We start from the raw sequence: 22,012 nt of genomic DNA, 5'->3' as shown, positions 1-22,012 counted from the left end.
CCCCAAGCCTTTATTTTCAGAAATCTGGGTTTTTTTCCCTTCTATCCTTTTTTCCCCCACCACACTCCCCCCAAATCCCTTCCTTTTCCAAGGACTATGAAAGATAGTGGGTATATTTTTACTATTGTTGGCATTTGGTTCATATTTTCAGAGGTTTTCAATGTGTGCCCAAAAATAATCCTTGGCTTTTCTTAGTATATTTGGCAGTTATATTTGAGGTTTTGCTCATTGCTTTCTTCCCCACCCCCACCTCCACAGTGCCCACCAGGCTATTATGAGAACAAATCTGTTAAAAGAAGAGCTAGAGGAACTGAAAACTAGTATGAATGCTTCAGAAGAGCAGAAGACCACAATTGTAGCCCAGAACAAACAATTAGTAAGTCATCCAAGTACCTTGAAACCTCAAGAGGATTTATTTGGGGAAATAAAATCAGAAGTCAATAGGCTGTAAATAAATGAATGATAGTAACACCTTAGAAAAATTAAGGCAGAAAAAAACCCTGTGTTTTCCTTTTGAACCAAGATTAAAACTCTTTACAAATTGCTTGGTCATAATCATAATGGTTTGTGAATAACTAGAAGATCTCTGGAGTGCGTCCTTAAGTTGATAGGCAAATTCATAAATAGCTGATACTAAAAACCACTTAAATTTTCTAGAAAAGAATGTCTGTCAAACTTTCAACTTTTTCTCAGTTTAAAAAAATTGGTTTTCTCAATACTTCCAGATTACTGAAAAGTTTCATAAATCAATTCTTACACTAGAGAAGTGCATGCTTATAATTTTTAGAGCAAATTGCAATGTAGACTGAGCTTTAACTCAGCCAACAGAGAAGTATATAATCATCCAGCAGTGTTCTACCATTGTTAACAATGGTGGGTCAGCTGAAAGTCATTCAGACTAATTTATTTTTAGGTCCATAATTCACCAAGAGACTTGAGCTCCAGGCCTGTGTCAGTCACTCATGACCTCCCACAACCAGCACAGCTTAACTTAGCTCTTACCTCAATAATAAAATGTGGAGGCCAGACTCATTGAATGTCAGGTGACTCTGCAAGTCTATATGAACGCACCACAGGAAATACTTACTTTGGGACCAGTGAGGAACTTTTATGTGGAAGCAATGTAGAGAAATGGTAAAGAGCCCATGCTTGAAAGTCAGATGGCCAGCAATCAATAAAGTCCTTAACTTCTAGGGCTGTGTAACTTGAGGCAAACCACATAACCTCTTTAAGCCTCGGCATCCTCGGACCCAAGGGCAGGAAAGGTTGTATGAGTTCACATATGTAAAGCAGCCAATGTCCTCATTCCCCCTAGGCCTGGATAATGTTAGCTATTATTAAAAGTGCAGAGTCTTAGATGTACAATCACAATTCTCTGCATTTTATAGTGTTTTAAATTTTAGAAGAATTTTTAATATTTCATTTCTTTGGTCATCATAGAAATTCTGTGAGGTAGAAACAGAACTAGCTAAAGTAATAGAATTATAGGTAAAGTCCAGAGATGTTTTGATTATTCAATGTCAGTTGTCTAATAAATGTTAAAGCTAGAATTGAACTCAAGTCTTCTGATTCCAATTACATAGGGTGTGTGTTCCTTTATTCTTGTACCAATGACATGCAAGTCTGACATGTTTTCCCTTTTTACTTTTACATTATAAAGGTAATGCCTATTTACTCTATAAAAATGAAGAAATGCATATTAACAAAAAAAAAATCCACAAAATTCTTATCCTACCACATCCACAAGGTTTATTGTTAACATTTTGGCATATACTTTGTCCTGGAATATTTTTTTCTTTTGATCGTTCTGAATTTGGGAATTTAACAGCTTCAAGTAGAAGGCTAGATATCTGTGACTTCAGAGTGATGTGCTGGCTGGTGTGTCTCAGCGGACAGAGCGCCCGCCTACAGACCAAAATGTCGCCAGTGTGATTCCCAGTCAGGGCACAAGCCTGGATTGCAGGCCAGGTTTCCCAGTAGGGGGCGCTTGAGAGGCAACCGCACATTGATGTTTCATTTCCTCTCTTTCTCCCTCCCTTACTCTCTAAAAAAATAAATAAAAATCTTTTTTAAAAAGTGCTGTTTAAATAGGTGAGTTCACACCACCTGTCATTGGTAGATGGCAGTAAGTAGCAGGAAAAGAAGCCAGGCTGTTCCATTTTTGTTTTTCATCTTTCCCTTTCTACTGTCATAGTTAGATTGAGTCAAGGAGAACAGTGACTTCTCACAGATCCCAAGAAACTGGAAGCCAAAAACATTATACCATATCGGAAATATTTTCAAACAAAATTTATTTGTGATAGGTCAGTGCCATATTTAAAGTTAATAAAAGGAAAGAATGTTGATAGTCTTGAAAGTAAACATGTGGTATTTCATAAACTTCTCAACTACTTTTAACTATCTTTCTTTTAATAAATCAGGAGACAGAAAACCGGGCTCTGATTCTTAAGATTCGGAATCTCCAAGAGGAGGTATGTTGAAATTATTAAATATGGGCACAGATAAACATATGGAAATCATACAATCATGGGTCCTGACCCTGGGTTAAGTAGAAATTATGTAAGTATTCAGACTCCTCTGGGCCAAAAACCAGGTTGTTTTGTGACAAAGAACGGATAAGGTTTTCATGTCCAGACAGAAGTACGCTATTACTTTGTATATATCCATGGAAGAAATAGGATTTTAAAAATTCAGATTTCAGATGAAGTGAAATTAAGCTATCTAAAAACTATACAAATCAAAAAAAAGAAAGTGTAGACATTATCTAATAATTTTCTGTTATTACCTAGTATCTCGAGTCTAAGACTCAGATCTTAAATTCATTCAAAGTCTGACCATGGAAAAACCATTTATCTTTTTTGAGTTAATTTTATCTATTCCCTCAGTTATTTTAGAGATTAAGTAATGCATGTAGACCCATTTGTTTAACCATGGTGTACCTGATAGATTAGGAAATATTAGTAAAATCTCTAAAAATAAATAATTCTATGCAATATATATAGTTTTTAAGCAACAAAATTAAATCATTGAAAGAACAGATAAAGTTACTATTTTGGAGGGGAATTCTGTATAGACATCTTTTGAATGTTAAGTGTCATGTACATTTTTTATTTGGGCTTTATGTAAGTTCATCAGAGGTATTTATTAAGCTGTGGTGAACAATCTGGAGATTTATCCAAAATATGAGTCAAGTGGGCATTAAAAAAATTTCATAGTGAGTTGGAAAGGAATGATTAAAAGTTGGGAAGAAACCCTACACTCGATTCAGATATATGAAAGTCAGTTTTCATAAAACTAGCCTTTACAATTAAGCTCTCAATGTAAGATGTCTTTCTCCTCATATACTAAGATGATTGACTAACATCAAAGAATTGTACCAAACCAGTTTAGAATTAAGATGGAAGAAAGGAGATTTAGAATGCTTCATCATGACACAGCACATACAAGTGTCCCTGCTAGCTAAGATTCCGTTAGGAGGCCAAAATCTGATGCATTGTGCAGAGTGAAAAACAGCACAGTGATTTGGGTAGTTATTTACATTCATTCATTCATTCGACACATATTCATTGGGAGACCTCTACGTGCCGGGCACTATTCTAGATGCTGAGAAGACCAACTTAAAAGCAAAAGAGCCCATGTGAAGCTAGCATGCTAGATGGTGATTAGTGCTGTGGAGAAAAGAAGAGTGAACACAGTATTGTGGGGGAGTGCAATCTAAACTAGGGTGGTTAGGATAAAAGTAGCACTGTGAAATTAATCATTCGGTTAAAACTTAGAAAGGAGGTTTATCTGTGGAAAAGCATTCTAGGCAGGGGAAACGGCAAGCTCAAAGACCTTAGGCAATAGCCTGCCTGCTATTTTTGAGGGATAGCAAGGCCATTGTGGCTCGAGCAAAGGGAACAGATAGCAAGAAGTTTGGCAGAGAACTGCCAGAAGCCAGGCCCACAGCGTCCTATGTGGGCACTGTATGGACTCCAGCTGTTTACACTGAGTGGGGTGGAAGCTGGGAGACGATTTAGGAGGCCCTTGTAATAATCTAGGCAAAAGCCGATGGAGGCTTAGACTGAAGCAATTAGCAATAGTGGTAGAAAGAAATGTGCAAATCAGCAAATGCTTTATAATATATCCAAAGGTATTTATCTTTTGGTTGTTTTTAATGTCTCAGTCACATACACAGAAAAGTTATCAATAGAGAGCAAGGATTTTGGAAGAGGTATTGGAAGTTCAAGGAGAGAGAAGGGATAAAATAAGCAAGGGGTTCATAAACTTTCTGTAAAGGACCTGAGGGTAAATATTTTTAGGGTTGCCTGGCTAAAAAGCATTTGCCACATCCACTCACTTCTGCAATTGTAGTGTGAAAGGAGGCAGAGGCAACGGAAAACAAATGAGCACAGCTGTGTCTAATAAAACTTTATTTACGAAACCAGAGGGTCAGCTAGAGCTGGCCTGTGCAGGTGGGGTAGGGAAGTTGGCGTAGTTTGCAAATCCCTGATTTAGGCAAATGGCCTGATGAATGGACTAGGATTATATGATATAATCACCAGTAAACATTGAGGTTAAAGTTTATGAATGTAACATGTGAGCGGTTGGTTCATTTTTTTTTTCTTTAACAAGGTTTATGTGAAAGGGTGCCGGCGCAGAGTGAAAGGCAAGCTGAAATTAAGCAAATACTAAGAAGCAGGGGAGAAGGAAGGAATTTGAGGGATGTGAAAAAGAATGGTTATAATGATTGACCAGAGAAAATTTTAACTCAGTAAAGAGGGAAGTGAGCTCATGAGAAAGTGGAAGAATAATGAGAAGGTGGACCTATCAGTGGATTGCAGGCTCCAGTGGGGATTAAAGCTTTGTTGTTGCTAAAAGACGTAATCTGGGAAGACAGGAAGTGGTGGTTGAAGAGTGAGAGGCTCGCAGTTACTCTGATAAAAGGGCCACAGTTGCTGGTAATGATAAGTGTGAGAGGTATGACTAGGGAGTGAACCAAAGTAATGAGGGACTTTTTAGATGGTCTTGTTAAATGGATCATGTTATTTTTGGACAAAATTTAAAGTTTTGTCCCTTAGGTTAAAGTAGACTATGATGTTGATGAAAATACTACCTAAAAAAAACTTTGTGATGTTCTTTTATTTTCTTATTTAGTTTTTGGTCTAAATCTAAGAATACTATCTTCTTTTGCATTAGAATATCAAGAATATTATGGATGTATATGCATTGGAAAAGAATATTGAGGAATTGTCTAAAACTGAGACAGAGCGCCAAGTAAGTAAGCACTTCGCAAATACTGATATTTTCTTCCATCAAGCTAACATTATTCTATAAAGGTGTATATGACTCATTGATGCAATAATCTTTTGTTATAAGTTTTAAAATTTGAACTTCTCAACATGTCTGAATTATATAAAGGGCAATTTCTATTTTTAATGTAACAGCTTTGTTAATAAATAATATATGTTAAATTCATACACTTAAAATGTACAAGTCAGTGTTTTTAAGTATGTTCAGAGTTCTGTAAATGTCACCAAAAACCACTTTTATTTTTTATTATTTTTCTTTTTAACTGAATTTATTGGGGTGATATTGGTTAATAAAACCATACAGGTTTCAAGTGTACAGCTCTGTAACCCATCATCTGCATACTGCATCGTGTGCTCGCCACCCAAAGTTAAGTCTCTTTCTGCCCCCATTTACCCCCTTTTTGCTCTTCTGCCCCCTCTCCCCATTTCCCTTTCCCACTGGTAAACACAATGCTGTTGTCTGTGTCTGTTGTTTTTTTTTTTTGTAAGTAGTTAGCCTCATAAAGTCTCAATTTTCTCATCTACGAAATGGACATATTTTCTACCTAACACACAAGCTTGTTGCAAACTCAAATGAGATGATTATGTGAAAATACCTTTAGAACTATAAAGGCACATCAATTATGTACAATTATGATGATTCTACCTCTGACTATGCAGATTATTTTTCCAGGTTTTCAATTCAATGAATATACATGTTTATCAGTTATGTTATATCTCTAATTCTGTGTCAACAAACTTGCTTTTGGTTTGAAGGAACTGATAATCCTTACTATTCACTTTGCTAAAAGAAATATTGAACACTTTTAAATTAAGTTTTTAAAGGAGGAAGAGTCTTCTATATGTCTACATGTAGCCTGTGCTCATGTCTCATCTAGAATTATATTTTCACCCAAAAAATAAAGGCTCTATATGTCCTCTTATTATACAAAGTGTGAATTGGTGGGAAAGGCACTTGGCTAAGAGCTGGAGACTCATATTCTAGGCTCAGTTCTGTCACTAACTGTGTGTGACATTGGGCAAGTCTCTGACTAGTGCTGAGTCTCAATTTCCTTTCTGATAAAGCGAGAGCAATGACTTCAGCCTCTAGGATTGTTGTGAGGCTTATGTGAAAGTTCTTTTAAAAGCAAAAACATATGCACATTAAAGGTGCTTCAGAAACATGTCTCCCCATTGGAATGATTTTGTGACATTGTCCTCTACCCAAGCGGTGTCCCAGCATTCTGAGTTAACTTTGTTTCTTTTCAGATGCAGTTACACATGTATGAGGACACTTGGCTTAATAAAGATGCAAGTTTGCAGAAGGTTGGTTCTGTCCCTTCCCATGAAGTCCTGTGAGGTTGTCTAGTTTTCTCCAAATTATAAAGGAGATGGACATTTGTGTAACTTTACCCCTATTAAAATATTTAATTCTAATATTTTGTCAAGAATATTAGACTTTATAAACTTCACAAAAAATATTCTTTTGAATCAGTATACTGACTTTTCCATCTGATATAAATTTTATCATGTCCTCTAAATTTTGGTGGCATTCATTAATCTATGCAACAAATATTAATGTGGCAATTAATCAGTCAATGGCCAGTACAATGATGCAGTTTTAATATATAATAACACAAATATGTGTGCAGTCATTCATTTTGGGGAGGAATAAGAAAAATTACTTTCTCCCTAGTTTAATTGATTGATTGATTAGATAGACAGATAGATAGATAGATAGATAGATATTGTATTTATCCTTGTATCCTATGATCACTGCCTATCTGGTAACAAAGGAATAGAGGTTCTGGTTATGGTGTCTTTAAGAGACACAGGAAGAACACAGCTCTAAGTTAATAAACTTCCGCATTTCAAGATAGGGAAGCAATATTTCTCTTCCTTTCCCTTCATGTTATGACATTTCAAAGAAGCCCTTGATGGCTTGTAGACATTGACCCAGATACCGATATTGTCAAAACTGCTCTCTTCACTGTCGGTATTATCTGTCTCTCTATAACAACATTCTTATAGTGGTGGCTGCTCACTGCCCCCGCAGCTCTAATCTTTCCACCACTTTGTGCTCGTGCCCAGTATTCATAAGGTATCAACTGGCCACTTTCCATGTTCTAGGCACCATGCTAGTCAAGGGGTCAAATTATAGGTCAGACACTGCCTGTAGCCCCTGGTCCTGCAGTACGAAATTGTGATTTTTAAGAGAGATATCATCTGAGCTGAATACGATTGGATACCTTAATAATTCATTAGTTGTTTGCAGGGAAAGACTGAATTTGTTGGCTTAAATGTATAATGATACTAAATATCATTTTGACTTGGTCTTAAGAATTACCTTTGAGGGTTTGATTCCATTGGACCAGGCAAACACAGAGCATGCTGTCACCAGTTAGATATGGCTGCCTCTCTGCCCCATACTTTTTGTGTAGTTTTAATCATAAAAACAGGCTGGTTCTGTTTTCATTATGAGATTGATAGATCTTATCTCATTAGGCATTTACAATTCTTCCATGGCTCAGAATGATAGTTACTTTAATAAACATGATTTTTGTGGATTAATGCATTTATTAGCTACTAATTTTCTCTTCTACTTTTCAGAAGGATTTAAGTATAGAAGAACTTAAGTCAACCATCATAGAATATGGAAGCATTCTAGAGGTATACCATAATAATCTCACAGCTTGCAAGGTGGAGTTGTTGAACATAAATGTAAATCCCCGCCCCTGGAGTGACATGTACAGCCTAATGTTGTATGTGATTCCAGAACTTACGAGAGGATAAAAACAAACTGGCTCGTGAGTTACAGCACTCGCAACAGGACCTTATCATGTAAGTACACAGCAGCCGCTCACCAGCCTTCTCTCACGCCCTTTGTCATGGGCCTACTGAGCTGGCTGCGGTTCTTCTATGTGCCACATTCTTTTCTTCAGTGCCTCTGTAAGTGGCATTTTCTCTAACAGAACTTTTTACAAGTTTTTCATGGCCTTCCATTACTTTTCTCTAACCTCAAGGTTAAAGTAACCCTTTTGAGTGCATGCATGGCATGCTGTTCTGACCTCTATTCTAACATACATGATCTTACTTAACAATCATTTGTTTCTGAATATGTGTAATATGCCGATCCAGGAGGCCACAGGAGCCACTCAGATGACAAGAGCAAAGCCAGCGGGGTGAGTGCACACACCCACATTATGAGAGTTACCAAATGGGGAAGTGCATTTCCCCAATGAATGCAAAGGGGGCTGCTCTGCCTAGCTCCAGCTAATTGTTAAATCAAGAATATATGAACCCCATGTGGCCACATCTTCTGTTGTTGTATTTTTTTTAAGAAAAGACAGAAATCTAGATTTTTAGTGAAATTTTCTAATTTTTAACTGTTGGCTCCAATTCATTAAAAAAAAAAAAGTGTGGTCTGCTTGTTTGCAACCACCTGGCATCGCTAGTCTGTGCAGCTCCTGGAGGGCAGATACTTTCCCTTGCCTCTGCGTTCCTAAGTGCTTTATACAGTCCTTGGTACATGCAAGCGCTTACTGACTGGTGATAAACATACTCTATTCTGGGTAACTGAAAACATAATGTTGGAGGCACACCTAACCAGATAGGATTGCTGTTCTTGTTTTCTCAAGGAATGAGATCCAATCAAATGTCAGTGGAGAGCATGAGAGTATCATCTCTAGAAGAGAAAAATCTTTACATTGTGAACTCATTCTTGCCCAGTCTGCAGAGGTAGGTAATTACCACCAAGTGGATTAAAAAATAATCACCATGGATGGTAACTTATTATTAAACGAAGGTTCATAGCTTGCTGAGAAGCCCTACTGACATTTTGAGGGAATCTGCTGATAGTGTATAGAATCCAAGTCTAAAGTCTCAACCTAGAAGAACAAACCTTTTTCAAGTTATGGCTGAAAACTATAGGGAGGGTCAAGCATGGGGTTGTAGAACTGTTCATTCAGTGAATCTGGATTTCAGAAATCTTTATATTCTTGTATTTTTCAGCATAAACTACCTGAATGTTCCCCAGCTTAGGGTCCTAAAGGTAGCAGTAGAGATCCATGAACTATTTCTCAGTGTATTCCCAATCCCCCGCAGTAAATGTATCAACCATAAATAAAGATGTTCAGAAACAACATGAAATTTAGGATGTAATTATACCAATCCAATCTAATGACAGTGATTATTACAATCTGAACAGAAATTAGCATTTGTATATGTTTTGGGTTAAGCTTAAAATGGCAAAATGAATTATTACTTTAAAAAATCTCAGTTCGTTAGGTAGACCCAATTCTTTACGACATGGTAGGAAACAATCAAAATGCTTCTTGGGGATGAAATGCTGGGACCCCCAAGCCCCATACTGTATTTCCACTCTTTTATACTTTCCAATTTTGTGCTGCTTATGTTTGGAAATGATTTATTAGCAAATTGCTTTCTTTTTGCCACTTCGATGGTCTCTCCATGTCTGTGGACAGTAGATATGTCAGAATGTCCTCCTGGTGACAGCTGTGATATGACCTTGGAAGGAGAGGAAGAATGTTTTTGGGCAAAATGCCGTTTGAACTTCTTCTGCCAAGGACGCAGGGGCAACATATGCTGCCTTCATCTGACGCCGTCTCAGGCAGCCTTGGACATTCTGCCGAGGGAGGGTTTTTCCTGACGTTCTGTTTCAAATACTCATCATTTTCCTGGGTTTTTGACACCGAGCCAAACTGCCAGACTCAATGACACGATGGCCAATCTGCCCTGGCAGTATGTTTTCCTCCGCAGGCCTCTGAGATAATGATAATGTCAGAATGCCAGGCTGCGAAATTCTGTACTTCTGAGCAGGGGGGTTCAACAGCTGGCAACATTCTGGCTCTGAGGTTCACCCCACTGGTGGGTGGAGAAGATTGCCTTTTAATTGGAATCTGGAAATAAGTACCCTCTGACCTTTTTCCAACAGAAGCAAGAAGAAAGTTAACTGTACTATTGGCATGTATCTAAAATATGACAAGAGACTTTGAGAAAAGTATAAGGAATATGCTTTGTGAAACATTATCTGAGACTGTCTTCTATAAATGGACGGGAAACAAAAGGAACCAGTCTGTTTTCAATGAGCTTTACTGAGTACCCCACGCCCAACATTTTTTTCTGTGATTTCCCTTACCTTTCCTTATGTTTTAAAATTAGAGCCATAGCAGTTTATATCACCCACAGGTAAATGTTACCTATGGGATAAATGGGATTTTCTTAAGAACAAATAAATGGTAAGTTGAAGCCACACTAGAGAGAAAATGTAAACAGTTTGGGGGGCTATAGGAGGATTCCATAAGACTATGATTTTCATAAAATAAAAAATAACAACTGTTCATTATTAGAATGACAAAGTTGTGAACATTTTGGTAATCGTTTCAGATCACCAAAATGGACTTGCAGTGCAGTTGCATCAGCTTGTCATCTCTGGACACAGTAATGGGCCAAGAAATGCTGCTGTTACTGAGAGAACTTGAACAAAAGGGAGTGGAATTCACAGCTCTTCTCCAGAAGCTGGTATTGTGTAGCACATGCCTCTCATGGTTCATTGGCTGGGAACCTCTGCAGATTACACCTACAATGTGTTTGCAGAGCACAAACATGTGTGTGTGTTGTTAAGCCCCAAATTAATCCTACTGTGTAAGAGAAGATTTTTCTCAGACATTCCTGAAGTTGAGCTAATTCTGAGTCAATCAGGACTAACAGGTTGGCAGTAGGTATGGATTGCTTGAACATAGTTTTCCTACAGGTTAACCTTTAATATCAAAGGGCTGAAGACATGGTATCTATTGAACAGTTTTCTTCTAGCTAACGGCTAGTACCTCTTTCTTTATTGTAATATTTGACTGGAAACTCTAGGTGGTCAGAGAAAACAGGGAATCTTCATGTTGGTATTTCCAGTCCTTTTTCACAGTTCCTAGCATGTATAGTAAGTAATTAGTTTAATGAATGAAAAAAATCCATGAAAATGCTTGTTTCCTTCTGCTTGAGAGGAGAATGAATATAGGTAGGTTTTGTCCTGAAGAACAATTCTATCTGTGTGTATTCAGCATGTATAGAGAACCTGACGAGAGTTGGCATCTACAGATGGGAACATCCTGAGATAAAGGCAAGTCCCTGGGTGGCATTAGATGAGAAGGAACTTTCTCGGGTGTCCTCCTGAATTACCTTCATAGTAGAACTTTACTACTTACATAACAGCACATGTAATAGCACATGTCTTTTACCTAAATTCCTAGTTGATTATGTGAAACTCTTTTTCAGCATGAAGAAGTTTCTGAGGTGGAAACCCTCCTCGATACCTCTCTACAGGGGATAGCTAATCCAGAAATTACTGTGAAAGAAAAGTGGGAGAACAAGTTCACTGTAAGTATTCTGTATTTTGATGTTTTCCTTATACTTTTGAAACCCAGGTAATACTTATTATATACAGTACTGTTTCTAAGGAACTATTGTAGTCATCTGCTACCTTAGTCTGGGGATGTGTAGAGAGTGTGTGTCTGGGGATGTGTATAAATGTGTGTATGTGGGTGAGACTGAGTGTGAGAGTGAGGAAAAAGGGAGAGCGAGTGAGTGTGAGGATATGTGTTATGTGTTGGAGAATAAATAAGATGATTTAATGTAAGGGTGTATTTTATTTGAATCCTTGTAAGAATTGGCTAGTCTAAGCCAGTTGAAACTGGCCTATTAAAATTCTCTGACTTTGGTAGAGTGGTCATTGTACAAAAGACTCTTATTCCTGAGGCTCTGACATTTTATTACCCCAGAAATTTGCAGTGCATTGGAAAAACATAAACTTCTTAGGTAGCTATTTCCAGTTTCATTAGAAAATAAGCATAAAAAGAAATCTCTTTAATTTATCCATCACTTATTATCTCTTACTTCTCGATTGCCAGACAACTTAATGTTCATCAGCCTCTAAATTAAGCTAAAGCAATAAGGAAACGCTGAAAACTCTGAAATGTTAATTTCAACCTCTTTGCCAAATTAACCTTTTTTAAGTTGCTTTTGAATACGCTGATCAACAAACACTAATTTTATCGTATTTCCTTGCCTATCCTATTCTAAAGCAATTGTGGTAATTGGTGAAAAAGTCAGGGACCCACGATCTTAAGTAAAATACATGAAATTCAATTTTAAGCACATGATAAGTACTCAATATGTACTTGTTAAACTGAGATAATCATCCTAAAGGATAATCAGTCTTTGGGATATTAAGAATTAGTGTGTGCTCACTTAGAATTGTAGGGACCAATAACAGTGAATACTGTTGAGAGGAACATGACCACAACATTTTATATTGCCTCCATCATATGCTTATATTTAACACTAGAATAGTGGAGCTTGTGTTGTTATTTTTTTTCCTTGCAGGAATTCAGATATGCCATGGAAGAGAAACTAAATCTCTGCATATTAAAGCTGCACAGCTTGGGAAAACACAAAGAACCTCTTGATAAAGAGTTTGTCAAATTGATAGAGATTTTGAAGAGATTCAGGCTGGAATATTTTCATTTCAGAAGAGAATTTCTTTCCAGGTGACAATCATTTATATATAAGAAACCCATGCTTTAGGAACATGACACGTTCATGATTGTGCCATGGCCTTCAGTTTACTTTTTCCAAGTTGTCTATATTGATTTCAGATGACACATTTTGAGAGAGGACATTTTGTCTAACAATCTTGTGATGTTGTTTGAAGTTGACTTTTATATTCAAAATTGCAAATAGTGAACTTTAACATCTGTCAAAGCCAGTACAGTGTTATTTTCACTAGAGAAGAAATTTGGAATTATAGGCTATAGAATTCTTTTAACCACAAGGGCCTTAGAGATCATTTAATAAAACCTCATACTTTCACACAAGGCAGAGGCATAAGGATATAAAATGAATTGATCAAAGCCTGAGAATGACTGGAAAATCCACAGATATATCTATTGATGGAAGAACTCGATGTTGGGTCTGTGGACTCATATGCCATTGGGCTTCATATTCCACCTCAGTCTACAGTGCATCACACTGGGTACTAGTTAATTAAATTTCAAGTGAAAAAAGTCATATGGAATAGAGGACTCTCAATGTAAAAAAAAAATTTATCATCTTACTCTTCCTCTCACTTTAATTCTTGTGATTATGGGAAAATTCTTGAAATTTGTACACTTTGTAAACCACATGTACTAAATGAGGACAGCGACTGTATCTTTCATGGACCCCCATTTATATAGCTGCTAGTACCATACTAAATGTTCTCTTAAGAAATGCTTTTTGAAGGAAAGAATGAACATGGGGTGTATAAAGAATTTTAATAAAGTAAAAAAAAATTTTATTAGAGGCCAAGTTTGCTTTAAAAAAAAAAGCCAGAAAAAACTATTTTATCCCCAGACCCCAAATAAGGAAACTAAATGCCAAAAATAAGTTAACACCAGAAGGAACTCTCAAGAAAATGATCTTCTGCTTTTCCTAAGAAGCCGGGAACCCAGACTTCCCTTAGCGGTGAAGTCGTGGGTTAAGTGGATATGTAGCTTCCTTTACACAGATACCATCCCCTCAAAAAGGAGCATTGAAATTCTTCTATGTAGCAACAGAGAACTATTTGGAGAGAGGCCTGCACTAGAGTCATCTCTGAGTAAGTACATCTCCTGTGTTACCAACTAGACACTCAAGAAACCCAGTTACATAATAATAGGTTCAATTGTTGAGAGCTTATTGTGTTGGATGTAGTGCTAAGAATTGGATATACATTTGTCTTCAGAGAGGTTCAATAACCTCCCAAGGGCACCTGAGTAGGATTAAGTGACAGCTGGGATCAGCCCTAGATGTGTTAGACATCGAAACCTATGTTCTTGCAACTATTAATCTCCCGCTACCTACTCATTAAAATCTGACATAATATTTATTAAAAATACTCTGGAAACCTAAAAATGGGTAAAATACTATTTATCAGTGTAAGAGTGGTTTAGCTGCTAACTTCTAGGACATAATTTAAACAGACAAAAGCATATAGAGGCTACACATGAAATGATTTGGCTATGGTTTTTAACTATGTTTGAGAAAAAGAGTGGAGTATTTTGTGGGAATGAGAGAATTTTATGTTTAGATGAGGTAGGGAATATTTATTAAAGGCCACTGTAAGGGCTGTAAGCTTAGGAGGAAAAGATTTCCATTTTGGCACAAGATTACCAAGCTCCAGAACTGAAGGATAGAAAGAATGGGACAAGTCAAGGAGAGGTAGTGAAAGAAAAACAGCTCTCAGAGAGCTTGGTGAGAAAAGTCAGCTTATTTGTACAACATCAAAGTGCCAGCCCTTTGTCTGGCTTTCCCCCCTCTAGGTAATAGGGACTTACAGGAAACAACGCAGAAATCTCTGCCCCCATGACGCTAACATCTGTTGAGGGACACAAATGATGAAAAAATAAACATGTAAGTATATATTTTAATGCCAGGGTGATATAAAGTAAATTAAAGCAGGATAAGAAGACCAAGAATGATAGGGGGTAGGAGGAACTAATTTTAGAAACAATGTCCAGGAAAGGCCTGTCTGAGGACTGATAAATTGAGTGGATAGTTGATGAAGTGAGAGTGAGCTATGCAATGATTTGGAGAGTGTTCTAAGCAAAGGAACTAGCTAGTGCAAAGGCCCCGTGGATGTCATGAGTTTGGCATGTTTGAGCATCAGTGAGAGGCCAACATGGCTCAGGTAGAGAGAGTTCTGGGCAGTGGTAGGAGATGAGGCCAGAGAGACAGGAAGAGGTCAGGTACACAGCCTTGCAGTTCATGTTTAAGCATGGGGATCTTATTGTGAGTGGATGGGAAGCCATTACAGGGTTATAAGCAGATAAGTGATATAACTTGTGTTTTGAAAGATCATTCTGGCTGCTGGGTACAAATTACCTATAGAGGGCAAGATTTAAAGCAATGAAACTAATTAGAAAAAGTTTTTTCAGTAACAGATCACTGATTAGATACCCTGAAACCAACTTACTGGATTATGGCCCATTTAAAAACAAAAACAAAAAAACAACTATCAGAGTATACTGCATATAGTAAGAGTAAGTAATGTTCCACAAAATTCTTGTTTTAGCTCTGTATGTGTAACTGGTTGAAATATAAAACATTTACTGCAGCATGTTAAAAAATAAAAATAAAACACTGAGTTAAGAGCTATTGCAATAGGCCAGGTGAGGGGTGTAACATCAGCCAGGGTGATAGTTGTAAAGGCAGTAAGAAATGGTTGGATTCAAACTATAGTTTGAGGATGGATCATATTTGATATGCTGGTGAATTAGCTGTATGAATGGAAACAAAGGAGATATACTTAACCTAGAGGTTTTTGGTGTAAGACTCAGTAAATGGGGTGCTATTGGGATGGGGAAGTCTGGGGGAGACTCAGACTTGGCAGGGGTAGAAATCAAGATTTAGAATTAGGACATGTTAGCAAAGAGAGTTGTTAAATATAAAAACACACACCCAAGGTTAATATTTACCTCTTAATGGGATAATAAAAATCTCAATGAAAGAAAAATCTTCAATGGTTCAACATCTGTTAAATATCATTAATACAGTAGATGGGTCTATCTAATTTTTTAAAAAGCTGTTTCTAAGATTGTTATGATTTATAAAGTACATACCACTTACCATGGCGGGGTGGCCCAGATGATTGGATCATTGTCCTATACACCAAAAGGTTGCAGGTTCAATCCCCACTAAGGGCACAGACAAGAGGCAACTGATAGATGGATGTTCCTCTCTCACATCAATGTCTCTCTTTCTCAAAAAAAAAATTCAATAGAACATATCGTTGGGTGAAGATTATTAAAAAAAAATAAATAAAGTACATAAAACTTATTATCTTATCGATGTAAACACATCTAAGTGATTAAAAATTTAATATTATTAAGTATGGATTTCTATCCATCCTTACAGTCATTTTGCTTTCATTTGGAAAATAATGGACAATCTTGAGAACTTAAACTATTCCTCAAGGAACTAGAAAAAGAAAAACAAACAAAATTCAAATATATCACAAGGAAGGAAATAATAAAAATTAGAGCAGCAAAAACCAAATAGAGGAAAGAAAAACAATTTTTTAAAAAGTCAGGAAAACTAAGTGTTCATTTTTTGAAAAGATAAACAAAAATTGACAAAACTTCAGCTAGACTAAAATAAAAAAGAGAGGGACTACTCAAATAAGTAAAATCTGAAATGAATTTACTGATGAATCTATCAAACATTTAAAGAAGATTAATGCAAATTCTTCTGAAGCTCCTTCAAAAAGTTGAAGAGGAGGGACCACCTGCCAATTCATTTTATGAGGCCAGCAGTATCCCGACACCAAAACCAACGACACTACAAAAAAAACACCCCAAAACTACAGGTCAATATTCCTCATAAATACAGGTGCAAAAATCCTCAACAAAGTACTGGCAAACCACTTTCAACAGCACATTAAAAAGAATATTATACACCATGAATTACCTCTTGAATGTAAGAATGATTCAGCATATACAAGTCAATTGATGTGATACAGCACATTAACAAAATGAAAGATAAATATCACAAGAGCATCTAATTTGATACCAAAAAATATTTACCAAGGTGCAACACCATTTCATAATGAAAGTATTCAAAAGCCTAGAAATGGAAGGAAACTACCTCAACATAATAATGGCTGTGTATGAAAAGCCCACAGCTAACATCATACTCAATGGTGAAAGACTGAAAGCTCTTCCTCTAAGTTCAGAAACAAGGCAAGCATGACTACTCTCATCACTTTCATGCAACATGGTACTGGTTAGAGCAATTATACAAGAAAAATAAATAAAAGGCATCCACATTGGAAAAGAAGAAGCAAAGTCATCTCTGTTTGCAGATGACATCATTTTATATATAAAAAACTCTAAAGATGCCACGAAGAGCTGTTAAAAGTAAGAAACAAATTTAGCAATACTGCAGCCTACAAAATCAGCATACAAAAACTAGTTGCATCTCTATAAACTAATAATGAACTAGCTAAAAAGAAATCTGAGAAAGCAATCCCATTTAAAATCATATCAAAAAGAATACAATACTTACAAATAAAGTTAACTAAGGAGATGAAGACTTTTATACTAAAAATTACAAAACATTGCTGAAAAAAATTAAAGATGTAAATAAGTGAAAGGACATTTTATGTTAATGGATTGGAAGACCTAATAGGGTTAAAATGTTCATACTACCCAAAGCAACCTACAGATTCAATATAATACCTATCAAAATCCTAATGACATTTTTTGCAGTAACAGAGAAAAACAATCCTAATGTTCATATGAAATCACAAAGCACCTGAAAGAGTCTTGAGAAAGAACAAAGCTGAAGGTATCTGACTTCCTGATTTCAAAATATATCATAAAGCTACAGTAATCAAAATATTAGGGTAGTGGTCTAAAGACAGACATATTGACCAACATAAGAGAATGAACAACCCATAGATACATGAACTCTGATTAGTGTGCCAACGATACACAATGGAAAAGAATAGTCTTTTCAACAAATGGTGTTGGAAAAATTAGATATCCATATGCAAAAGAATGAAGTTGAACACATTATATACCACATACAAAAATTAGCTCAAAATGGAGTGAAAACTTAAGCATAAGGCCTAAAACTGTAAAACTCCTAGAAGAAAATTTGGGGGAAAACTTCATGACATTGGTCTTGCCAATGATTTATTGGACATGACACCAAAAAGCACAGGCAACCAAAGCAAAATAGACAAGTGGGTCTATATCAGACTAAAAAGTTCCTGAACAGAAAAAGGAATTAACAGTGAAAAGCTAACATATGGAATGAAAAAAATATTGCAAACCATATATCTGATAAGGGGTTAATATTCAAAATATATGAGGAACTTCCACAATTCAATAACAACAACAAAAACAATAACCCAGATTGAAAATTGGCAGAGGGCCTGAATAGACCTTTATTCAAAGAGGATGCACAGATGGCCAATAGACATGCGAAAAGGTGCTCGATGTCATTAATCATCAGAAAAATCCAAATTAAAATCACAATGAGATATCACTTCATACCTGTCAGATTGGCTATCAGTAAATCAACAAACAACAAGTATTAGAGAAGGCGAGGGGAAAAGGAAACACTTGTACACTGTTGGGATTGTAAATTATCGCAGCCAGTATGGAAAACAGTATAGAGAGTCCTCAAAAAATTAAAGTGGAACTGCCTTATGATCCAAAAATTCCATTTCTGGGTATTTATCCCCCCCCAAAATAACCCTCCACTAATTCAAAATGATATATATTCCCCTATGTTCATTGTAGCATTACTACTAATAGCTAAGATATAGCAGAAACATAGATGTTCACCAATAGATGAATGGATAAAGAAGATGTGATATATATCATATATGGATATATATGAATATTACTTTATATATGAATATTCTTGCCATTTGTGACAACATGGATAGGCCTAGAGGGTGTTGTGATAAGTGAAGTAAATCAGAGAGAGAAAGACAAATGATATATGATTTCACTTGTAAGTGGAATATAAAGCACAACAAATGAATAAACAAAACAAAATACAAATAGATCCATAGATATAGAGAACAAGCTGATCATTGCCAAAGTTCAAGAGGGTGGGGTGAATGGAAATTTAAAAAAATGCCTAGTGAAAAAAAAACAAAAAATGAGAAGGGTACTTAAATAGGCATTTTTCCAAAGAAGGTATACAATTGACCAACAGGTACATGAAAAATGCTCAAATACTAATCATCAGGGAAATGCAAATTAAAACCACAATGAGTCATTCACAATGATGAATGAATCACACTTATTTGGAAGGGTGTTATTTAAAAAAAACAAAAAACAAAGATACCAAGTATTGGCAAGGGAAATTGAAACTCTTGTACACTGCTCATGGGAATGTAAAATGGTGCAACTGCTATATGGAAACAGTATGGAAGTTCTTTAAAAATAGAACTACCAAATGATCCAGCAATCACATTTCTGGGTAAATATCCAAAAGAATTCAAAGCAGAACTTCAAAGAGATATTTGTACACCAATGTTCACTGCAGCATTATTCACAATAGCCAAGATGTGGAAATAGCCTAAATGTTCATCAGTGGGTGAATGAATAAAGAAATGTGGTATATTCATACAATGACGTATTATTAAGCCTTAAAAAAGAAGAAAATTTTGCCACATGTGACAACATGGATGAATCTAGAGGACGTTATGCTTAGTGAAATAAACCAGTTATGAAAGGACAAATACTGCGTGATTACACTTGAGTGAGGTGTTAAAAATGATCAAACTCAGAAGCAGAGAGTAGAATGGTGGTTTCCAGGTGGTAGGGGAGGAAGAAATGGGGAGTTGCAATTCTTCAACAGTATAAAGTTTAATAACACAGGATAAAGTAAGTTCTGGAGATCTGCTGTACAACACTGTGCCTGTAGTTAACGCTGTCCTGTACCCTTAAAAATGTGTGAAGAGGGTAGAACTCATGTTAAATGTTCTCATCACAATTTAAGAAAAGAAAAATTTGACTATAAGCTATTGAACAATCTTAGTTGAATATGTGTTCAGATAGTTTTAATTTTGTTTAAGGTTTTGTTTGCTGGTTTGCTATAATGGTAAAGCATTCTGTAAGACCATCCTTGTCTCTCACGTAGTCCTCTTTGTAATCAGGACGGGATTTATGACAATGTACAATGGGATTCTGACTGTGCTAACATTTGAGAGGCACACAAAAGGCCTAAACCTGACAATGATTTCCTCATTGCTTTAAAACTCCCAATGTTTATCATTCCTTTGAGCTAAGGTTCTTATTCAGGTCAAGTTGTCTCCAGATAATAATTGATATATTGATACATAGCAGTTCAAATAATCTCATCAGCTATCAGAGAGTAAATGCAGTTTTATATATTTTGAGAATTAAGTCATATCCAAAGAAGAGGTAACAGGACAACACTAAGAAATTTGGGGTGAGGAAGAAAGGGAAGGGAAGGTCTCCAGGAAGAGAAGATGCAGAGGAACTACGAACTGGTAGCTTTCATGTGTGCTTGGGAGCAGCCCTTCCTGTTCTCATGGATGTATTTCCACCATGATTGACAAATTTTAAAGAAAAAGGCCAAGGTCATGAAACAAAGCTCCTCTTTCTGTTTTTTTTCCTCCCTCACTTTTTCTTTCTTTATTTTTCTGAAAAAGCTAGCTGGGCCATGTAAATACTACACGTTTCACCATTGTATTAGCTCCACCCTCCAAGGAATTGGCCACCCATGCAAAGTGCTATGAATGTATCTTGTGGGGAACTGAATATTTCAATGTAAAATAGGAAACTAAATGTCTTTATCATAAAGTGAAGGTATCAGGCTAAGGGATCACGATGATTGCTTTAATTAAAATTCTATATTGATGAAGCATTTATATCTATGAAAACACTTTCACTTTTTCCTCTGATCTCTGAGGAAGTGCATGAAGTCTGAATTTGTCACAACTTCCCAGGGGTGACTCTTAGTTGAAATGTCACTGATAGCTTGTGGTTGGGGCTTTTTTTTTTTTTTTTTTAACTCCAGACAGAAACAACTAGAAGCCCTTAAACAGCTGCAAGAAGATGCTGTCAACCAGGAAGCCATACTTAGGAAGAAGGTCCAAGAAGCCAGCCAATGGCAGAAGGATGCAGAGGAGCAGGTAGGGCAGCCTTTAACTACATTATATTTAGGGGAAGGCTCCTCAGATGTCTGTAAAACCATGAAGTAAAAATGGAGAAGGAAAACAACAACAACAAAAAAAAAAAACCAAAGAGGAACTGTGAAGTTCAGTCCCTCGAGACTAGCTGTATGCGGAGGAAGTAAAGGGGGGCGTTGTAAAAGAGGTGGTGTCAACGCTGCAGAAAGAGGCAACTTGACATATTAAGGCGCTTAGGGCTGTCGATAGAGCTCAGGCATATGAAGCCCATGCAAACACAGAATTGCAGAAGTTCAGTAGAGGCTTATCACTTCCCTGAGAAGAAAAGCACATTTTCAGTTTCCTGTGCAGAACAGTGAGCACTCAATTGCTTTCTTTCCTGGCCACACTGCGAGAATTCAGTATTAACTGTACACCTCCAGGTTGAGGATCGAGATGGCACTACCCACTCTGCCAGTGAAAAAGCTAAGTCTTTGCTGCATAAATTAGAGGAAGCAATTTCAGAACAACTGAGTCTCCAGACTATAAATACTGAGCTAGTGAACACTTGCCAGACAGCGGAGCAGAAGACAAGAAAACTGAAAAGTGAGTAGCAAATATTTGTTATGTCCCAATATTGTCCACTCTGAGATGTGGCAAGAGGACTCCGGCCATTTTTGTAAATTACAGTTGCTGTATTATTAAGATATTTAGGACAACAAAATCATTCCAGAAGGTGGTATTGTGGCTCAGAGACGTTTGCCTAGTAGCTAGGCAGATTGATTTAACCACTGGCTTTCCTTTTGGTTGTTTATTACAAGCTAGATTTGTCTGTGACTGTTATTTCTTTAAAAATTAAATAAAATGTCTCAATATCTGTAAAAGTAAACAATGAAAAAAATCTTGTTCGCATGAGATATTTGAGGCTGCAAATTGTTTTCTTATTCTACCCTGATTTTGTTAGCTAGTTTGTACCCATCGTATGGTAGAAAAGACCCTGCCTCTCTATTTCCTTTTAAACAGTAATTTTAGGGTTGGGCAAAATACTTAAGAATTT

General features: G+C 36.5%; 1 protein-coding gene across 1 annotated transcript in view; it reads left to right on the top strand.

The window, feature by feature from the left end:
• Positions 1-22,012, top strand: part of IRAG2 (inositol 1,4,5-triphosphate receptor associated 2) — a 77,147-nt gene that overhangs the window by 11,025 nt on the left and 44,110 nt on the right. The window contains exons 7-18 of the mRNA XM_054591327.1: positions 259-376; positions 2,421-2,471; positions 5,179-5,256; positions 6,540-6,596; positions 7,881-7,940; positions 8,047-8,111; positions 8,909-9,008; positions 10,677-10,811; positions 11,559-11,660; positions 12,666-12,829; positions 20,865-20,979; positions 21,399-21,561. Of these exons, the coding sequence (XP_054447302.1) occupies positions 259-376; positions 2,421-2,471; positions 5,179-5,256; positions 6,540-6,596; positions 7,881-7,940; positions 8,047-8,111; positions 8,909-9,008; positions 10,677-10,811; positions 11,559-11,660; positions 12,666-12,829; positions 20,865-20,979; positions 21,399-21,561 (1,208 nt within the window). The remainder of the gene's footprint in view (positions 1-258; positions 377-2,420; positions 2,472-5,178; positions 5,257-6,539; positions 6,597-7,880; positions 7,941-8,046; positions 8,112-8,908; positions 9,009-10,676; positions 10,812-11,558; positions 11,661-12,665; positions 12,830-20,864; positions 20,980-21,398; positions 21,562-22,012) is intronic.

This window comes from Pteronotus mesoamericanus, unplaced genomic scaffold (assembly GCF_021234165.1).
Source record: "Pteronotus mesoamericanus isolate MK-2021 breed Mesoamerican mustached bat unplaced genomic scaffold, CSHL_Meso_final scaffold_21, whole genome shotgun sequence".
Lineage (NCBI taxonomy): Eukaryota > Metazoa > Chordata > Mammalia > Chiroptera > Mormoopidae > Pteronotus > Pteronotus mesoamericanus.
This window is presented reverse-complemented; position numbering and strand designations above follow the sequence as displayed.